Below are 20,704 nucleotides of genomic sequence, written 5' to 3'. Positions count from 1 at the left end.
CTGCACTCACAATCATGTAAGTGCTTGAGTAAATTTTGGTGTGTAGTCGCACACCTCTACCATTTGTTAAAAAAATATATTATTTCTAAATTCTTATCACTCTCTCTATCTCACTGTGCATCACCATTCATAAACTTTTCAGTTTCATCTTGGTTCTCCAATATTTCATCCTCTCACCGGAAGATGCCTGGTCTAATTCTGAAAAAATAATGGCATGCATGTCAGGTACAATAAAAAAAACAAAAAAAAAACAACTAAAACATTCTATATAATATTAATATATATGTATCCACTAGCGGCACTACAGAGGGAACAACCCATGCTCTTCAAAGGTCCACTGCCCAGTAAGAATCCCCATCCTCTCTCTCCCTCTTCTAGTCCTCTGCACAGGTACACCAAAGAGAGAAAGAAAATCCCTTCTTCTTCTATGGTATGTGAAAAGCTTTTCTTTTAAACCTTCAAATCTTCCATCTTTTCTCTCCTTTTTTTTTTTTTTTTACAAAAAAATCTGTCATGGTACATGTTTGCAATCGGCTACCGTTCTCTTTGTATTCAGTGTGCCAGTGTATGAAGTTTTCCTGTCTCCATAATCAGATTGTACCTTTTTTTTTTTTTTAATCTACCAGAGTACCATTTCTTCCACTCACATGTTCATTCTGTTGTTGTTTTTCTAATTCAGTACAACACAGCAGCTTACATGGCATATCTCCCCTGTTCCCACGACCCCACCTTTAAAAAAAAAAAAAATTTCAAAAAAGTGTAACCACACAGTGTTTTGTGTCCATCACATTTCTTTTAAATGTCTCTGTCAAGAAAAAAGAGAAGGTGAAAAAAGGTAATGGAGCATTTTCATTCTTTTTTTTTTAAATATTTAAACAGACTTATGTTACCAAACTTCAATCCTTTCTTTTTTAAGTTCAGCTGTCATTTTTTTGCTGAAAAATAGAACTAAAAGTGACCAAACTGAAATTACAGAACTGGGACAATGGAAAGGAAGAAAATGAAATCCTACAACAGACAGATCTTTTCATTATATAACAGATGATAATGTAATGTGAACAATGAAAATAACACAGATCTTTTCATTATATAACAGAAGATAATGAAGATAATGACACGGAAACAATAACAATAATCACACCACTGATAAAAATCTACCGTTCACTGACATTATAAACAAAAGACTGACTGAGGAGGATGAAAAATGGGACAGACGGTAAAGGAAAGCGTATCACATGATTTTTCTAAATGATACAGATCAAAAACAGCCAACAGCTCAATGCTGGCCACCAGACAGCATAATTAAGTGAAGTATCTGGTAACTATTTCCTCAACGTCTCAGTCAAACAGCCAGCCACTCAGTTGCACAACTGCCCCAAGCGTAATTGAAATATCAGTTTAACGGTTCCTTAGTTACTTTCTCAATTGCTCAGATGCCTCCTTTTCGCTGAACGTCACGTCACCTCTTTTCACTGTCAGTTACTGGCTGGTCCCCCCAAGAGAGTTCCCACCTCCTCTGCCTGCCCTGAACTCCGCGTAATCCACATAGCCATCATCATTTTTATCCATCGACTGCAGAAAGTCATCAACCAGGAATCCAATGGCTTCATCTGTGTAAGCTCTCTCATGTTCGCCCAGTTTTGAGGATCTGAGTGAGTCTTCAGGGTCAGCGTCTTCTGCGTCAGAATCCCTGCTTCCATCATCATGAACTTTCACCTCGCTTCCCTCCTCTGTATGCTGGTCTGTGTTTTTGGAATCTGCGCTTGGCTCTTCTTCATAAATTCCACACACACACACACACACACAGTCATGGACCAAGGACCACATTCTGTGTTGTCTCGCTTTCAATGCACGCACCCAAACTAAAACAGCGGTCCATGCAAACTGTGTTCAGCTTCAGCACAGCGTGTGTTCATGAAGGAAGAAAGAAAGGAGGAGGAGGTGCTAGGTGGCATGGAGGGGGTGGGTGGGGGTGGAAGAGGATCAGCACTCACTTCATTAAAAGGGGTGACTTGCAGGGAAAGCAAAATGAACAAATCAAATAAATAAAACAAAAGTAAAAATAATAAAACATCATCCCAAGTCATTTGTAAAAAAAAAAAAAAAAAATAAAAAAAAGAAAAGAAATAAAACACTGTAGCCTGTGCAGAGATACTGACAGGGTGAGACAGTTGCTGTATAATTTGGCAATGCAAATGTTGCTGCTGATGCTTCTGCAGTAGTCTGGTCATGCAAGTCTTTGACTACAAATACCGGGAAGTCTCTTGTACTGAGTTCGGAGTCTGCAGTATGTGCATGTGTCTGTTCATGAGAATGGACACAAAACCTTATCGAGAGAACATGAACTCAAAACTGAGGTCAAAACAATTCAACTCATAATACAAAGATTGACAAAGTATGTGACTGGCAAATCACAAATGATTCAATGCTTCTAAATCAAATGTCCTAAACGCATACATCGATGACTGAAAAACCAAGACCTGATTACAAAACAAGTGTGTGCAGACATGTGTGTATGTTTTGTTTTGTTTTTGTTTTTTTTTTGTTTGTTTGTTTGTGTGTGTGTGTGTGTGTGTGAGAGAGAGAGAGAGAGAGAGAGAGTGTGTGTATGTGTGTGTGTGTGTGTGTGGGGGAGGGGGGGGGTTTGTGTGTGTGTGTGTGTGTGTGTGTGTGTGTGTGTGTGTGTGCGTGTGTGTGTGAGTGCATGTTGGGGTGGGGTTTTTTTGTGTTCTTTTCCTTTTTTATTTTTGATTTGTTTTTCGGTTGCGCGCGCGCAAGCACAAATGTAAATAATTATGTGTGTGATCACTATACACACCATAATGAATAAATTGACAAAAATTAAAATCCTAGCAAGCTGAACTGCTGTGAAACTTTTCAGATCCAACATCGGTCTCCTGGGTGCGAACCCCAGCGTTATCATACTGGAAGAAAACTGAACGTACATTTTTCTCCTTCTGCTTAATTTTTTTCATCTCCAAGTTCTCCTCTGTCAAAAACACACCACCCTGCACCAAATATTTTAAAAACTCGTGGCTTTCAGTCACACGATTTGGTTCGTGTCAAAAAAGATGAGAAAGATCAGTTTAAAGCAAATTAAGTCCCCTAGCATTAATTACAGAGTAATTTCCCTTTTTTAGTATCTGCACCAAAACGTTTGCAAAATAAATAAAACTTCCATGCTTAGCAAAAGAAGTTCCTGTTTGAACAAAAAATGATAATAATGACTGCTCTTGTTGCTGGGTCAGAATATCAGATCAAAGTGCCAAGTTTTGATAATACAAAAAATATAAATATAACAGTAAATGCAGTTTGCATATAATTAGGCTTCTTCTTTTTTTCTTTTTTTTTTTTGTGCCCATCCCAGATGTGCAATATTGTTTTAGACAAGATGACTGGAAAGAACTGAATTTTTCCTATTTTTATGCCTAATTTGGTGTCAACTGACAAAGTATTTGCAAAGAAAATGGCAATGTTAAAGTTTATCACGGACAGCCAGACACACACACACACAGACAACCGAACACCGGGTTAAAACATAGACTCACTTTGTTTACACAAGTGAGTCAAAAATGGTCCGCTTAACACAACCCCTCAATCTGAACTAAAGTCACCACTGGTAGTGAACTGTACAGTCGACTCAAGTCACCAATGGTGATGAAAGAGTTCAAAGAAGAAACAAAACGTAGCCCTTTATCCCCAACCCGCCAACGTACACACATTCTGACACACAACCACCCGCACAACTCGTCAATGGATTTCCTTCAGCTTCAACAAACATGAACACCTATCGGTGCATATGTCTTTCTGGTCTACAGATTCTCTACATGTATTCGCTATAAGAAAAGTTTTATACTCCGAACTGAGTGTTATATGCATGCGCATGAAAGACCTGAGAGTAAGCACTTTCATTTGTCTCTGCACAAGATTCGATGCAATACAAATATTATTATTATCATAGTGCTGGGTCGGGGGGTCCAGGAGCTGAAGGGGTGCACAATGGGTGGATCTGAAGGGATGAGACATCTACCTCCAAACTACCTCCCCCTATCCAACCTCTCCAACAACAAAAACAAAAAAATACACCCACAAAAAAAAAGGAAAAAAAAAGAATTATAGTCTTATATTGGCTTACAATTACCTCTGATCATCTGCATTTACTCCTTGCCAACAGAACAATGAAGAACTATAGTCTTCTTTTCGCTTATGTTTATCCCTGATTATCTGCATTTACCTCTTGGTTAACATAGAAGTTTCGCATTCTCAACATACCTTAAAAAAATTACAGATTATGGTAATTTCCACTACTCAGTTATCTCCACTTTAAACACAGTTGCTTTGATGTTGTTTCACCGGTTTTATCACTATGCCAAGGATGCCACTCACATGATTCATGTTGATTTTATCAAGAGTATAAAGAAAAAGAAAAAAAAAGGGGGGTGGGGGGGGGGATAAAAAAAACAACAAACCAATACCCATTTCACTCATTGAGGTCATCATTTTTGATTACGCAGCAGTAGCACAACAAATGATAATAAATAAATAAAACAAAATTTACGCTTTGAAAGCATTACATTTCATTTCACTACTGTGCATTTTGATTAACAGAAGTTGTTTAAGAACCAGTTTCAATTTATTATATGTTCAAGTAAGTAAAATGAATGGATGAATAAATAAATAAATAAATAAATAAACAAGAAAAAAGAGAAGGCAACAACAAAAAACAAACAAAAAACAAAAAAAACTCACTCAAAAATACAAGACTGTGAAGGCTAAATCAGTCTGAAGTCGCTCGCTCGCAAAAACAGACTGACCTGACAATGACAGGCAGAACAAGACTACCGCTGAGGGGCATTATCAACCTTGTACTTTTTATACTCAAAATACTCCACATAGCCATCGTCATTCTTGTCATAGGACCTCAAAACTACATCCACAAGGTTTGCAATGACCTCGTCAGAATACCCCTCATGCTTGGCACCACTACCATGGTCCTCACTGCTCTCGTTAGGCGAACCCTCGGAACCCGAACCCGAACCTGGGTTGGCAGCCTGGGGAGGGGAAGGGGTGGGAGTGGGAACCGAGTCCCCGCTTTCTGGTTTCGGTTCATGATCGTCTGAAAGCACCAACACCGGCTCACCATACAATTATATATATATATATGGGTTGTTGTTGTTTAAACCTCTAGCTTTCATTTTTTTTCCAGATGATCAATCGTCAGTGACAAAATGTTTATGATTTGAAATCTCCAGTACAAAACTCAATACAAAATGTTATACGTCTTTCTTCACTGAATGAGCATTGTCAATGATAAATCAATCATGATTTGAATTCTGTATTCACACAAAAATATTGGAAAGAAGCGTTATTTATTTTCATATCCAGATGAGAGTTTAACAAAATGTTAATACCATCTACATTGCACTTCTGCATTTAAACAAAATGCTGCAAAATAATGAAACTGCTTGTGCAAGGAAACATCTGCTTTTCTATAGCTATTTTAGCTTGACAGCACAATTTAGACCTTTTTGCCAATTTGTCTTCAGAAGTTGCTAAAAAAAAAACATAGTACACAAGAATTGTCTTCTTTTTATCAATTTACAATTGAAAACAAACAAACAAACAAACAAAAAAACCAACTGTTTTCAAACTCACACCTGTCTCTCACCTGTTCTACCCTTCCTCCATCTGCTCCCCACCCCCTTCTTTTCCCTGTTAACTCAATGAACCCTGGGTTAAGACGTTAAAACAATTTCCACTCTCTTACATATGCACAAACTGCAAGCAAAAGGAACTAACTTCTACAGTATTTCCCGCTGTGTCTAAACATGTTGCTTTGCAACAAAGCACTTTAGTTTCAGTATAAACTATATTTCTGGCGTTTTTCTGTATCAACATGGCAGGAAAACCTGCAAAGACTGTATACTCCCCAGGGTTGAATGTGCGAATTGTTAAGATTATTATATAACAATTGAAAATCCTTTCACACTGATTTAGTTGGTCTGATATTCTAACTTGTAGGACACCGAAACCATCACTTACAGGTCAGGTGGAAAGATCTTATTGAAACAAGCAGTGATATTTGTTCTGTAAAAACTTTAAAATACCCTGACGTTTGGCTCAAAGAAATGGATTACCGGTTTATTTTCATCTTCCCCCTAAATCCATGCGTAACATTATATAAACTTTAGCTGATATACAGTTATTCTACAAGTCCTGGAGATAATAAACGGAATATTACAATGTTACAATGACATTGAAACTGCAACAAGAGAAGTGAAACTGATATGACAGTGTTTTTCACAAGAACTGGACTGGTGATGATTTTCACCTTCACATTAACATTCGTCTTGCACTGAACTATGCATCGCATATTGCAAAAGTTAAACATATTTCTGTCACAGAAATGAGGCTATAAATTTTGATAATGCTTTCTTCTGACTGATTCTCTCTCTCTCTGCAAATGGTTTTCAAGTTTCCTTGTTTTGGCCTTTCTATGATTCATTGTGCTCACCCCCATGCCCTCCCCCACACCCATCCCCTTCACTTCTCTCTCTCTCTTTGTGCTGTCCATATTTTCCCCGTATTTCCATTTCCCATTTTGATCATGCTATTCTTTAGCTACAATTCAGTTCAAATTTCAATTCTCAGTTAAAATTTCTAACGGTAGTTTTGTTTTGTTTATTTGTTATGTATCTTTAAACAACCGTCACTATTCCTCACAACAGTGCTGGTAAAGACAGCCGGAATGTCAAAATTAAAATCAATATAAATCATTCACCTTAACATCACTGACCCAAACTTGAACAATCTTTACGACTGACTGAAGATACTTGTGTCAGCGATCACCGGTTCACCCGATACTGACCAGGCGACCACAAAGGGAAGGGGAGCAGAGCACGGTCAGAAGAAGCGAATGACCAACATGCAAGGGCAAGAAGTTCTTGGGAACCCACAAGCACACACACAAGCAGTACATCTGGTATTCAGTGGGAACACCAAAACAGGCACCCCAGTCAGCAGGACTTCATTGTAACGCAATGCTGATTATCTAAGTACTACGGTAACAACACTGTCATATAACACACGAAACTTGGTTATCATTATGATACTAAATATCATGGTAACAACACGGATATCTTTTTACGCACGAAACTTGGACATCATTACAATACTGAACATCATGGTAACATACTGATGTACTATCATAGTATGAACACTGGTATTTTACGCACGAAACTTGGATGTTATCATAATACTGAACATCATGGTAACATACTGATGTACTATCGTGGTATTAACACTGGTATCTTACGCACAAAACTTAGAAGTCATTATAATATTGAACATCATGGTAACATACTGATGTACTACTATTCACATGAAACTTGAACATCATTATGACACTGAACATAACGGTAACTACACTGATATATTACACATTTCATATGGGCAAATGTGTGTGTGTGTGTGTGTGTGTGTGTGTGTAAGTTTTAAATAGTGGAAAGGTGTTTTTATCAAGCTTGCTTTGCTTTGACTCTGTTGTGTATGATTTTGTCAAATGTGTTATATGCCAGATTTTACTAATCTGTATGTATCACAGAATTCATCACACTTAATTTCTTTCACTGAAATAATAAAATTATTCTGCTTCTGGTGTAACTTGGACAGCATTACAATACTGAATATTATGGTAACAACCCTGACATTTCACATATGAAACTTATCTTGAAAAATCTTACATGTGAGTACATGCATACGCGACGAATTAGACAATCCATCAGTGCATAAGATATACACAAAACAGACAACACATTATTTACAGTGACCTTTACAGCTTAACTGCTCGACTATTTGTGACTAGTACACTCATCAGTGAAGGGCTGTCACCTCCCTGAGGTAGGGCAAAGCCAACCCGTCAGGTTTTCAGTCACCATTCTGATTTGGACTCCTTCCTCTTTGGACCACATCACTTGGTTCAGAAAAATCACATTAACCCCTTACAGAGCGCACCAAAAGCAGTGACTGCCCTTGACACACCACACTGATCTCATCTCACCAAAGTTCAACAGTCAAGGGGTTAAACAACACGTTTTCCAAGCAAACACTCTCCCACTACTTTGTCTGTCATCACATTCTGATTGCCAGCCCCTGCATAAATACCTGCATTTAACAAATCTTAAACTTGATCAAGCAACCATTAAAACATGATTCACAAGCATGTAACAATGTGTTCTATATGATACCATGTGTTTTTTAAAGCACCCTGAGCAGTTGTCCGGATATTGTGCAATAATAAGTATCCATTTTTTTCATAATTCATTTAAGACCAACAGTTTCACAGAAACTGAGAAAGGCAGAATTTTTTTGTCCCCAGCGAAACATTTTTGCTTCTAACTCTGAGGTAGATTTCTAAAGAGAGATCACTCATTTTTTTCTATGGACAAATTTCAATTTAAAGAGGAACTGTCTTGTTCTCAGTGAAGCCTTAATCCCATGTCCTACTTAAAAGTCCTTATCCAAATTTTAATGTTTTTCAACAAACTGAGCACAACACCTTTTAAGTCTAAAACTAAAACAGTAATTTCGGGTGGGGGTGGGGGTTGTCTTTGTAAAATTTTGGGTCAGGCATGAATCTGTTTCTAATTTTCTTCCAAACACCATGAACCACAGCTAAATGTGATATGATGCCATTGCAGATTTATTTTGATTTTTTTTTTTTTTTTTTTTTTTTATTTAGGCTGGTATCTGTTACCATTTTCTACATAATACCTCTGCCATTATGATTATGATACCATCACAGATTTGTATAATTAATGAATAATCATAAAGGATGAAAGAGAGACTAAGAGACCAGACAGGACTGAGAGAGAGAGAGAGACAGAAAGAGGAAGGGTAAAATGATGCAGGATAATAAAGACAGGAAAGACAGACGGGGAAAAACAATGCAAAGGATAATGACACTGTCGATACCTGTACAAGGACCATGCAAGGTGGTGGGAAAGAGGACGGGAGGGAGGGGAGGGAGGGAGGGAGGAAGGGGTGGAAAAGACCATCAGCAGATCAGTTTTACTTTTAATATACCATGAGTCATCGGCAACAGTCTTCTGTCACACACTGACCCTGTTTCCATCTTAATATGAAAAGACAGTTTATGCATCTTGTTCAGACGCAAAGTCACAAGTCTTGTAAGACTGATAATAATCTTGAAGTTTTCCTGACAAAACTCAAGAGCGTCACCATAACCATTCATTGTTTACCTTACAGCCATCTAATTTTTTTTTTTTTTTTTTATTAAATCCTTTTTTCTTAGTCCCAGTCTCTCTCTCTCTCTCTCACTCACTCTCTCTCTCCTCTCGGCATTTTTCGTCTCAGATTCTTTCCTCAAACAGGATGCATCCTTGTTCTCAATTCCCAAACAAACACAAAGCAAACACCCCTCTCTTTGTTCTTTCTTCCGCAGTTTTCTAAAAGAAACTCCACACATCTCTTTTTTCTGATTCTCTCTCTCACTCACTCACACTCTTTTTCTTATTTCCAAACGAACATGGACTCTTTTTTCTTCTTATTTTTCTTATCTTTTTTCATGAAAGCATCTCTTTTTTCTTTTCTCTTTTTTTTTTCTTTTCTTTTTCGGGAAAAGGATCTTTCTCTACACCCTTACCCCTCTCTTTCTCTGACATATTGATTTTTCTCATCAAAAGATAGGGGGGGGGGGATTCTCCCAAGCTTGTTTTTTCTCTAATATTTTTCAAAAGAAACATTCTCTCTCTCTCTCTCTCTCTCTCTCTCTCTCTCTCCCTCTCTCTCTCTCTGCATCCACCCTTTCCACCAACAAACTCTTGTCCTCCCATCTCTACAGCTTTTATCTATTCCTGTACAGAACAAAACACAACAAGCCACAGAGACAACCCAACATGAAAAAGGAATCCTCTTCACGCATGACCGATCGCCTATGGCCCTCATCCTCCCGAAACACACAGTTTGACCACAGGGCAAGGAACAGCTTAATCAGGGACCTCAAAAAGATGGGGGGGGGGGCATGGGAGGAGGGGGGGGGGAGGAAGGATAGGAAGGGGTGGGCGGCGTCTTCAACCCGAAGCGATGATCGCAATCTCATCAGCATAACAGTGTCAAACAAACTGTGTTAGCATCATCAGCTTTCAAAGTTAACATCAAAGTTAACCCTGCAGTTACCCACAGGTTCTTCTTTTTTTTTTTCTTCTTCTTTCTTTCTTTTTTTCTTCCTCTCCTCCTCCTCCTCCAGAGGGGCAGTTCACACTTCCGGATGTCTACACACACTCCCTCCAGCCGCCGCACCCCCCCCCCCCCCAACCCCCACCCCACTCTTGTTCTCACCCACCTTGGCTCCTGCCCAGCTCTGGCAGTTGTTAGCAAACTCTCACCCCCTCCCCACAACTCCCCCCCCCCCTCACCCCCTCCTCCTTCCCCACCCCTGCCCCACCAGCACACCTCTCTCCCCCCCAGCCCTTAACAACATTTTCCAACGGGTTTAGTTCGTTCAGCCTGACATCACATTCCCATTACGCGATCCGCGACATCCAGCCGGTCGGAGCAGCAGCCCGACCCACTTTGTAATTCAATCTTTAATGAGTCCCCAACACCCCCCCCCCACCCCCGCTCACCCCCACCAGCAAGGGTTGTAACTCTATTGATCTGGGTTTTTATTGTCTGCCCATTAGCAACTTGACAAGGATAAGAAAGTGGTCCTGGCACTGACAATGATTAAAGCAAACATACTCTTGGACCAGTTGAAAAAAAAAAAAGTATTGAACTTGGAAAGGAAGAGAAGAAGAAGAAGAAGAAGAAGAAGAAGAAGAAGAAGAAGAAATTAAAAAGAAGAAAAACAAGATGATTTTTTTTTTTTTAATGAAGAGTTCTTAAAAAAAATAAACCCGTCCTGTTCAAGGGGAAAAAAAACTGACCCAAAGCTTTAATTCCCCCCCTCCCCCAACACACTCACTCCACCAAAAAACTGTAACATCAAACCACTGTCAGACTGATTGAAGTAATAAACATAGCATCGGAGAAGATCTTAAGGTTTTATTTTATTACCACAAAATAGCTGCATGTTTTGCCTGTGCTACTTTTGTACACAGTGTTTGTATAAAATTTAAAAAAAACACAACTACTGTATAATGATGCCTGAATATTGATTTAATGACAGCAATTTTTCCATCCTCCACATTCAAGCAGTCTCTCTGATCTCTTATTTGTTCGCTTATTCCATTTATTCTAAAGGTTCATGCCATACGAACAAACACACAAAACAGCATAAGATAAACGATACATGCCTGTAATTTCAGGAGAGACAGACAGAGGAGGGGAACAGGGAGTGACGCCCGCAGTCTAAACATCAAATGTATATATTATATACCAGCTTTTTATGAGAGATAGAAGTAGAGTGAGCGTGAAACAGAGACAGAAGCAAAGGAAGGGGTTTGGGGGAGGAGGGGTGGGGGGGGATAGAGGGAGACAGACTGAGAGAGTTAGACAGTGGGAGAGAGTTACAACCAATACAAGACAGAGGCTTATTATGAGGGGGGGGGGGGGGCACAGGAAGAGCTAGAAACAGATAGAAGCATAGGGAGAGACAGAGGCAAACTGAGAGAGCTACACAGACAGAGGGAGGCCAATTATGAGAGTCAAACAAAAAGAGCATGAAACAGAGATAGAAAAGGAAAGAGAGGGGGGTTGTGGTGGGGTTGGGGGGGAGGGGAGAGATAGAGACAGACTGAGAGAGTTTCACAGACAGAGGGTTATCATGTGAGCGGGAAACAGATAGAATTAAAGGGAAGGGGGAGAGAGGCAGACAGACAGACAGACAGACAGACAGACAGAGACAGACAGAGAGTTTCACAGACAGAGGCTTATCATGTGAGAGGGAAACAGACAGAATTAAAGGGAAGGGGGAGAGAGGCAGACAGACAGACAGACAGACAGACAGACAGACAGAGACAGAGACAGACTGAGAGATACACAGACAGACAGGTGAACGAACGGAGGGACAGGTTATGACTGACAGTGATCAAAACAAACACAGCACTGTCTGTTCATGCAGCGAAATCACAGACCCCATCAACGGACACCGGACAACAAAGCCTGTACAGTGTAACGCCTGCACAATATTCATGTGTGTGCCTCTGTGCACTGTTCACACAAACTTAATTTACACAGGCAGGTATGGTTAATTCAAAGGAGTCAACTGTTAGGATCAGTTCGATTACGGTTACCGCTTACTGACACGTGATGTGCTGTGGGTGTCAATGCATGTTACTGTGAACGGAAGCACATACACATATACACATATCTGTCACATAAATGCAATCATGTTTGTGTGTTTATGGATGAATACATTGTGCTTGTTAGTGTACACATGTGTGTGTATGTCTGGGTATTTGTGTTTGTATGTATGTACAGTCTGTCTCTGTGTGTGTTTGAGTGTGTGTGTGTGTGTGTGTGTGTGGTTTGCATTAAGTATGAGTGCACGTCTATATGTGTGTGTGTGTGTGTGTGCATATGCATTCGTGTGTATGCACTTGCATGCATATGAGCATGTGGAAAAGCATAATCGTGCTTGCAAATGTGACTGTGACAGTGTCTGCAAAAATCTACCAATAGTCACACAAGCAAAACAAATGCTAAGTGCACATTATATTCCGGTACAAGTATTCATTTCCATAGTGTGTGTGCACATGCACACAGTCAAGTGTGTATGCAGAGTGTGCACAATTCACGGCAACAAAAAACCTTTCAATCTTCTTTCACCCACTCCAATGAAAATCAAGACAGTATAATTATAGAACAGGACTGAAAAATAAACTGATCCAGGATGCCATCTCAATTCAAGGGGGACAACACATGTTTAAAATCCCCTGAAACAGGTTGTGTCCCCTCACCATAATTGATCTCATTGTCAAGTCAAGCCTGGGGCCAGGAGTTGTCAACAGACAAATTGCATTTCCACCCTCCCACACCCGACCCATTTTTGCACACATACAAACTCTCACATATACAAATGGGTAGTCCATACCAAAAAATATTTGTTCCTCAAGTCAAAACAACTGGTAAAATAATGCCACATGAAATCAACCTGGCAGGAAAACCAACTTCAGTATCACAAATCTCTCAACTGTAGCATATGGAACAAAGGAATTCAAATAGCTATCCTCTGTTTTCAGATGTCTTATATGATGGTGGCATTGACAACATGTTACTATCAGTGATCCATAAAACTTCTTTTTTTTTTTAATGAAGAAAATTTTTAAAAGTTGCCAACTGTGGCATAGCTTGGTGCATTTCATGCTTAACATGGGGAGGAAATAAAAAGGAGGCAGCTAATTTACATATTTCTGTTTTCATCCATCTGGTCCAGACCAACATTCTGAAAAGGACAGGAAACAAACTCTTGTCGGTGTCTGAACTAGTAAGCCACAGTAAAGTAAGTGTAATATAAAATATGAAAAAAATCATTAAAAAAAACTGTTACCGACAGTCACTGCTATTTCTGTATGTTGTTGCAATGAGTGTTTGTGTGAACAACATACTGTGATAAATGACTTACCAAATCTATTCAAGAACATGTGATAAATGATTTACCAGATCTATTCAAGAATATCAAAAAAAAGAGCCTCTCAGAAGCATTCACACACTCCCGTGGGTCATCCTGACCCAGAGTTTCACCCAATTTTATCACAAGTACAGAGACAAGTTAAAGGAACAAACATACACATCATTATGATTCATACCTGGATGAGACCTACCCAAAACTGGAAAACAAATATGTTCAACTTTTTTTTTTCTGAAGAGGATGTTCACTGTACATCCCGAGTCCATTTTTACCTTAAAAATGAGCCCTCCCACTCAAATTTAAGAACACACTGTCTTTTCAATGAGGAAGATCAACCAATGTTTCTTTCGGAAAAAGACTTTGAAAAAAAAAAGATTCATGCATCCACACTTTGCTGATGCAAAAATCACTGACAGAAATAAAAATTGTTAAAACAAATTTTTGTGAGTTTAAAACAGCACTTAATCATTCTTAAATTTGGAGAGAAAAAAACAAAACAAAGAACAGAAAGATTCATTTTAAACTGACAAAGAAAAAAATTTCACTTTTCCAATCAGGCAGATCATTTCAAAAGATGTATAATTCAATCTCACTGAATGGAAACCTAAAATTATAATGTAATTAAACAGGGTTTTTTTTCATAATATACCCCCCCCCCCCACTAAAAACGATGCAATTAAAACCAACCTCACACCATCACACTAGTGTGACATGTTCAGATGCTTTGATAAGTGTATCAAAGCTATTTTAACAAAATATCACTAATTATTCTAAAAAAAAAAAAAATCCACATTTCTGTTTCCATGTATCCAACCACAGGGAATTAACATTAAATATATATAGGTCAAATAAAATCAGTTGGCTCGCTCAAGACTGAAGTGATAAGAAATAATTTGCTGGCACCTACATGCTCCTGCTGGAGTCAAGAGAATGAACTAAACAAACTATTGATTAATTTTGTAGCTGATGGGTACAAGGGGGTGTGGGGGTGGGGTAAAGAAATACCGAAACAGTCCAGTCCACATGTTCATGCAATGACAGGCCCACCACCCTCCTCCACCAATACATCCATCCCCCTCCCCTCCCCGCCCCCCAGCGAAGCAAAAGCCATGGACAGCAGCAGGCAGAGACTAGGGTTAGGAAAACTCACCATCGTGGAAGTGGGTGAGGGCCTTGCCAATCTCCACACCGTCCAGCTTGTTGTTGTTGTCATAGTCGTGCATCTTGAAGTAGTGGAACTCCAGCTCCTCCTCAGACATCTGCTCCTTGGGCTTGGTCTTGATCACGTTCTGCAGGTGCTCCAGGATGTGGCTGCAACCCAACAGGCAGCAAGTTCCATCATGACGGACTGTGTGACAAGGGCTAAGGAGGTAGGTGACAGGATGGTTAAGACGCTTATCTGGCCAATAGAGAGTCCGTGAGGGTCGGGGTTCAAATCCCCGTCTCGCCCTTTCTCCCAAGCTTGACTGGAATATCAAACAGAGCATCTAACATTTGAATGAGATGTTAAACCGAGGTCCCCTGTGCAGCACACACACGGTGCACTGAAAAAGAACCCATGGCAACATAAGTGTTGTCCTCTTGCAACATTTTGTTGAAGAAATTCACTCTGACAGGTATACAAACATATATGTATGCATTCAAGGCCAGACTAATCGCGTTGGGTTGCGCTGTTGGAAAGGGGTCTGCCAAGCAAGATGTGGTATTGTATATATGGCTTTGTTTGAACGCAGTGACGCCTCCTTGAGAAACTGAAACTGAGGGTAACAGATGTGTTTCTTACCCATTCGCTTCTTGCCATTCAACTACTGTCATAGCTGTTGATGTGGCTGCAACCCAACAGGCAACAGTAAACCTTGTCCATCCCCCCCATCATACCTCTATTGCCCCCCCCCCCCCCACCCCCCTTAAACTGACAGATTACTAAGCATACTGAATATCTTTATAATTCCTTGCTATTTCAACTAAACAAAGAAGACTTTAATTAGGAAATCTTATCTGACTATTTGTATAATTTCTATTACTGGGTATTCTAATTTTCTCCCCCCCTTTTTTTTTTTTTTTTTTTTTTTTGTCTTAGTTTATTTAAGCCGAGGAAAAGTAAACACTTCTGCAAAACCATACAAACTCTCACTTTCCCCTAAGTCTCTCACAGGTTTTAATATGTGAAACAAGGACACTCACAAACACTATCAAAACTCATACTTTCTCTGAAGACTCTCTCTAAAGTAAAAACATATGAAACAATGACATGTACACACACAATCTGGATTTTAAATAAATACACCCTCCAGCTGCAAGTGTCATAAACAGATCACTCTGGCGATAGTGTCCGGCCCCTTATCTATACACATAAATCTTCATTCTCTGATACTGTCAAAGCTGTTTGCCCGGCAGGTGACTTTTCTGATCAGCTTACAGCCCTGTGAGAAAAACCACCATCTGTCACAGGCTGAGAAAGGTGGCTAGGTGAAAAAATCAATACACCTTTTCTCGCAACATTTGGGATAGATCTAAGAGGGTATCCTCTCCATTATCGACTGTGGGCAGCTGAACCCACATGTTTGTGTTAGCATACATCTTCCTTAGAGTCAGACCATGGTTTACATGTTTCCAAACATTTAGGATTTTTTTTTTTTTTTTTTTTCCAGCTATGGGCAAGGCTGCAAAATCGAATTCACTCTTTCTTGTATAAATGATCTGCTGTTTCAAACCAGCTTGTTTTTTTTTTGTTGTTGTTTTTTTTTTCTTTAAAAAAAAAAAAACGAACAAAACAACCTCTGGGGAGATAGCAACACTGGAAGAAGTATGCAATTTTTCATCTCCTGTGTGAGTATTCAGAATAGAGAAATGGGTTCAAGCACTAACACTGTGGGAACCTGCAAACCCCCTTCCCCTCCCAAACTCCCTACACACACACACACACACACACACACACACACACACACACACACAAACAGAATCACACACATCATTTTCATCCACCAGACACTGCCATGCTCACACCTGGACTTTCCACACGGCAGCAGAATATGCCAGTAATACCAAACCTAACTTCTGTAGTCTGTGATTTATATCATCCATCAAACCAGCTGCCCCCACACCCCCTCCCTCACATCTTTACCCTTTAAAAAAAAGGGGAGGGAAAAAAAGGAATATGGATGTGCAAGGGTGTTTTTATAGATGAGTGGCTGTTTGTTCTGCACTTTTCTCAAACTATTGTATTATTATCACTACATTCTTAAACAACAGTTACTTAATATCAGCATTATTTTGGTCTTACGTCTACAACTGCTTGCAAAAGTGTGGCTGAATATTAACCAGTTCATCACCATCAGCTCAGCTCACCTACCACAATGGTGACTTCAGACACAACACTCTACAACATTATGAATTTCTGTATGGAATTCCAGACACAACACTCACTCAGCATTATGAATACATCTACGTCTGGAACTCCAGACACAACGCTCACTCAGCTTTATGAATTTTTGTACGGAAATCCAGACACAACACTCCGCATCATGAATAAACCCATGTCTGGAATTCCAGGCAAAACACCCACTCAGCATTAAGAATTTCTGTGCAGAAGCATCACTCGATCAGCATTATGACTAGATTTACACAACACTAACTCAGCATTACAATCAAATTCATATCTGGAATTCCAGATGCAACACCAACTCAGCATTATGAATCAGAATAAATTCATGTCTAAATTCCAGACAGAACACTCACTCAGCATTATAACTAAATTCATATCTGGAATTCCAGACACAACACCAACTCAGCATTATCAATAAGAACAAATTCATGTCAAAATTCCAGACACAACACTCACTCAGCATTACCATGATTATGAATAAATTCATGTTTGGAATTCCAGACACAATAATCAGCATTATGAATTTGTGTGTACACGGAATTGCAGACACAACACTTTACTCAGCATTATCAATATATTTATGTCTGGAATTCCAGAGTTCAGTTTGTTTCAGTAGCTCAAGGAGGCGTCACTGCGTTCGGACAAATCCATATACGCTACACCACATCTGCCAAGCAGATGCCTGACCAGCAGCGTAACCCAACGCGCTTAGTCAGGCCTTGAGAAAAAAAAAAGGTGAATGAATAATACATAAGCTTACATAAATAAATAATAATTATGATATAAAAAAGGTAGTAGTAATGATAATAATAATAAAATAATAATAAATAAATAAATAAGACAACAATGATGATAAATAAGCAAATAAATGTAAAACATGAAGACACACATTCACACATACACCCACACATGCATAACAGACATGCACCAAACATGCAGTTTCACAGATATGAAAACACAGTCAAATACATATAAACGTACATGAGCTCCAACACACACACACACACACACACCACACACATTACCCTGCACCTCCTCTACCCCCCTCCTCCACACACTCATTTCTAGTCTATGTATCGCAGCTTCCACGGCACACACACACACACACACACACACACACAGACCAGTGGATTCCAGACCCAACACTTACTCAGCATTATGGATTTCTGTCTGGAACTTGAGCTTGTTCCCTCCGTGATGTCCACCATGGCCCTGACCTTGACCTTCCTGGACGTTCATCTGTTGCTGCTGAAACTGCTGCTGCTGATCATGACGAGGAGGTACACCAGGTGGATTGTGGGCGTTGACTGAAGCAACCACCAGCAGCGTCAGCACAGCACTTGACAGCAGCATCATTGTGTGTCTGGAGGAGTGTGGGTTTGAGCACTGAAGTAAGGCACCTGTCACAAAATCCTGAGAGTAAGAGTAAGATTTGAAAAACCACCCAAACACACCACACACACACACACACACACACACACACACACACACACAAAATATCTTTTGCAAAAATTGATCTTCATTCCATTGCAAATTCATGAAAATAATAAGAAATGTCTTGTTTTCTTGTCATTATTGGAACTTTCAATACTTATTTTTTTTAAAGATCGTCTTGCAGTGAATATGGACAGTCAGTAACACCAATGTACTCTTTTTGATGAAATTAAAAGTAGGACCCTTGTGTAGCATCGAGTGCATGATAAACTTTAAAGAACACTAAACTATAGTAAACAACAAAAATGTTGTCCTTGAAATCATTCTGAAAAAAAAAACAACAGAAATCCAGTTTGGTAGATAAATGCCAATACACATACAGACAGACTGAATAAACAAATGAACAAAAAAAAACTGAAAACTGATGGTGCCAGATTATGGTAATATGTATATATCATATATACACTCTCCTCAGGTAAAGAGCAGCCAAAATTTCACACGGAGAAAATTTGCTTTGTGACAGAAGTGCAATTCATTCATAATAAATTTAACTTTTAAACCTTTACGATAAGACAGAAATGTCTTTTTCTGGCTTTACAACAGTCTGTCCATATTGCTGGCTTTAAAAATATACTGATGCAACGACAAGGGCCTGGTGATTACTACACCAGTGAGAGTTTGACTCACTAGTAAGCCAATATAACAGTCACACTTTTATGTGGCTGAACGCTGTCAGTCTGTTAGTACTTTGTACAGCGGTGATGTTGCTCTTGCTTATTAGCAATTCAAAGCCATGATAATAATGGACTTGTATCAGGACAGTCACCATCAACCTGCCAACACTCACACCTTGGACTTTCTTCAGGTATGAAATGGTGGCAGGAGTCAAAATTAGAGACCACTGATTCAGTTCCATGGATCCCCAAACCAAGTGTCTGCAACTTAAAATTTCAAGCCCTTTGGGTCCACAATAGAATCAGTCATTAGTAATATCAATCTTATCGTTAATACATTACTCATGACCATTGATAAAGGTAACTGCTGTTACATATATACTTATTCTGATTATACACACCACAAAGTAGCATGTACATGTGGATAATCCAATAAGGCATTCAAATGTTTACAGTATACGCACTGACATTGCTGAGAAACATCATGTAAACAACTGACTGTGGTTGTAGCACATGAGTGTGGCTGTTGAACCGAAGCTTTTTTTTTTTTCCAAGCCCAAAATAGAATGATGTCAGACAACTATAAAAAATGGTGTCAAGCTCAAAAGCAAAAGTCTGTTTGCTCATTTCAAAATCTTTGATATGCACACATAAAAAAAATTCAGGAATTGGGACAACAAATAAAGGCAATATGTCGTTTTACCATCTAGATGTAGAAAATTGGCATTTTTTTATCATCAACATAATTTTTCTTTGGTCTTACATTGGGCTAGGTTTATGTGAAGATCTGGCACCTGTTTTGTTTTGTTTTGTTTTGTTTTTTTCCTTTTTTTTTCTTTTTTTTTCTCCCTTTTCTTTTACATGTGGTGTAGTAGTCCACAGGCTTTGACACCTTGAAAATGAAACAAGTACATGTATGCGATACAGCAATAGTGCAATACCTAAAGCATAAAATATCTTAGTAGTAAACAATCAGGCTGAAATTGTGAAAATAAATTCATCTCATAAAGTCATATTCTTCTTCTTCTTCTCCTTCCGTGGTAACGTTTCCTATGGGTGTTATTTCAAGACGTTGGTCGCCACTAAAGAAGAAAAAGAACAGAAGAACAAGAACTGAAAGTGTTTTGTCACTTAAAACTTCATTGAAATAAACAGGTCGGTTTTGTTTCACATGGGAAAATATTACGATAGAGCCTCATAAAAGGTAGTGTAACTTGCGGTTCAGTTTATGCCAGACCATACGATGGAAACTGGGGCAATAGTTAATTCAGTCAGATCATACTGCACTGCATGTGCGTGTCTGCAGTTTGCCAAGTGCCATATGGTGTATGTTGGCAACGAAAGAATCTTTCAACTAGTTCATTTCAAGATTCAGTTTTAAACACCCTCAGAAACGCTGCAAATACAAATATCTTAATACCTTTTGGAATAACAGTTCAACATAAAGACATACACAAATCAACAAACCCAGCAGACAAGAAGAGGAAAGCACGTCGAACAGTAGAGCCGCACTTCACGATTTGATGAGGTGTCCTTAGCAGACTGCACGCCGCTCCAGCCGGAAGTCACTTTTCTGCGTGAGGGGAAAAAATAACCGGTTTTCAGGGGGCGTAACTTCCA

The 20,704-nt window shown here is 39.2% G+C and overlaps 1 protein-coding gene across 5 annotated transcripts in view; it reads right to left on the bottom strand.

Moving 5' to 3' along the window:
- The window catches only part of LOC143296695 (multiple coagulation factor deficiency protein 2 homolog), a 48,480-nt gene extending 27,822 nt beyond the window's left edge, over positions 1 to 20,658 (bottom strand). For 2 of the 5 annotated variants that reach the window (XM_076608737.1, XM_076608735.1), the window contains exons 1-3: positions 20,552 to 20,658; positions 18,127 to 18,376; positions 14,742 to 14,902 (exon numbers count right to left, since the gene is read on the bottom strand). In XM_076608737.1, coding sequence (XP_076464852.1) covers positions 14,742 to 14,902; positions 18,127 to 18,332 — 367 coding nt within the window. In that variant the 5' untranslated portion in view covers positions 18,333 to 18,376; positions 20,552 to 20,658. Of the gene's footprint in view, positions 1 to 177; positions 199 to 239; positions 1,773 to 2,657; positions 5,117 to 14,741; positions 14,903 to 18,126; positions 18,377 to 20,551 lie in introns of those variants that run through there. The other 3 variants (XM_076608733.1, XM_076608732.1, XM_076608734.1) reach the window with 3 other exon arrangements.
- Between the last annotated feature and the right edge of the window lie 46 nt (positions 20,659 to 20,704).

Source organism: Babylonia areolata, chromosome 21 (assembly GCF_041734735.1).
Source record: "Babylonia areolata isolate BAREFJ2019XMU chromosome 21, ASM4173473v1, whole genome shotgun sequence".
NCBI classification, from domain to species: domain Eukaryota; kingdom Metazoa; phylum Mollusca; class Gastropoda; order Neogastropoda; family Buccinidae; genus Babylonia; species Babylonia areolata.
Note: the sequence above shows the minus strand (reverse complement) of the source record. Positions and strands in the feature narration are given on the sequence as shown.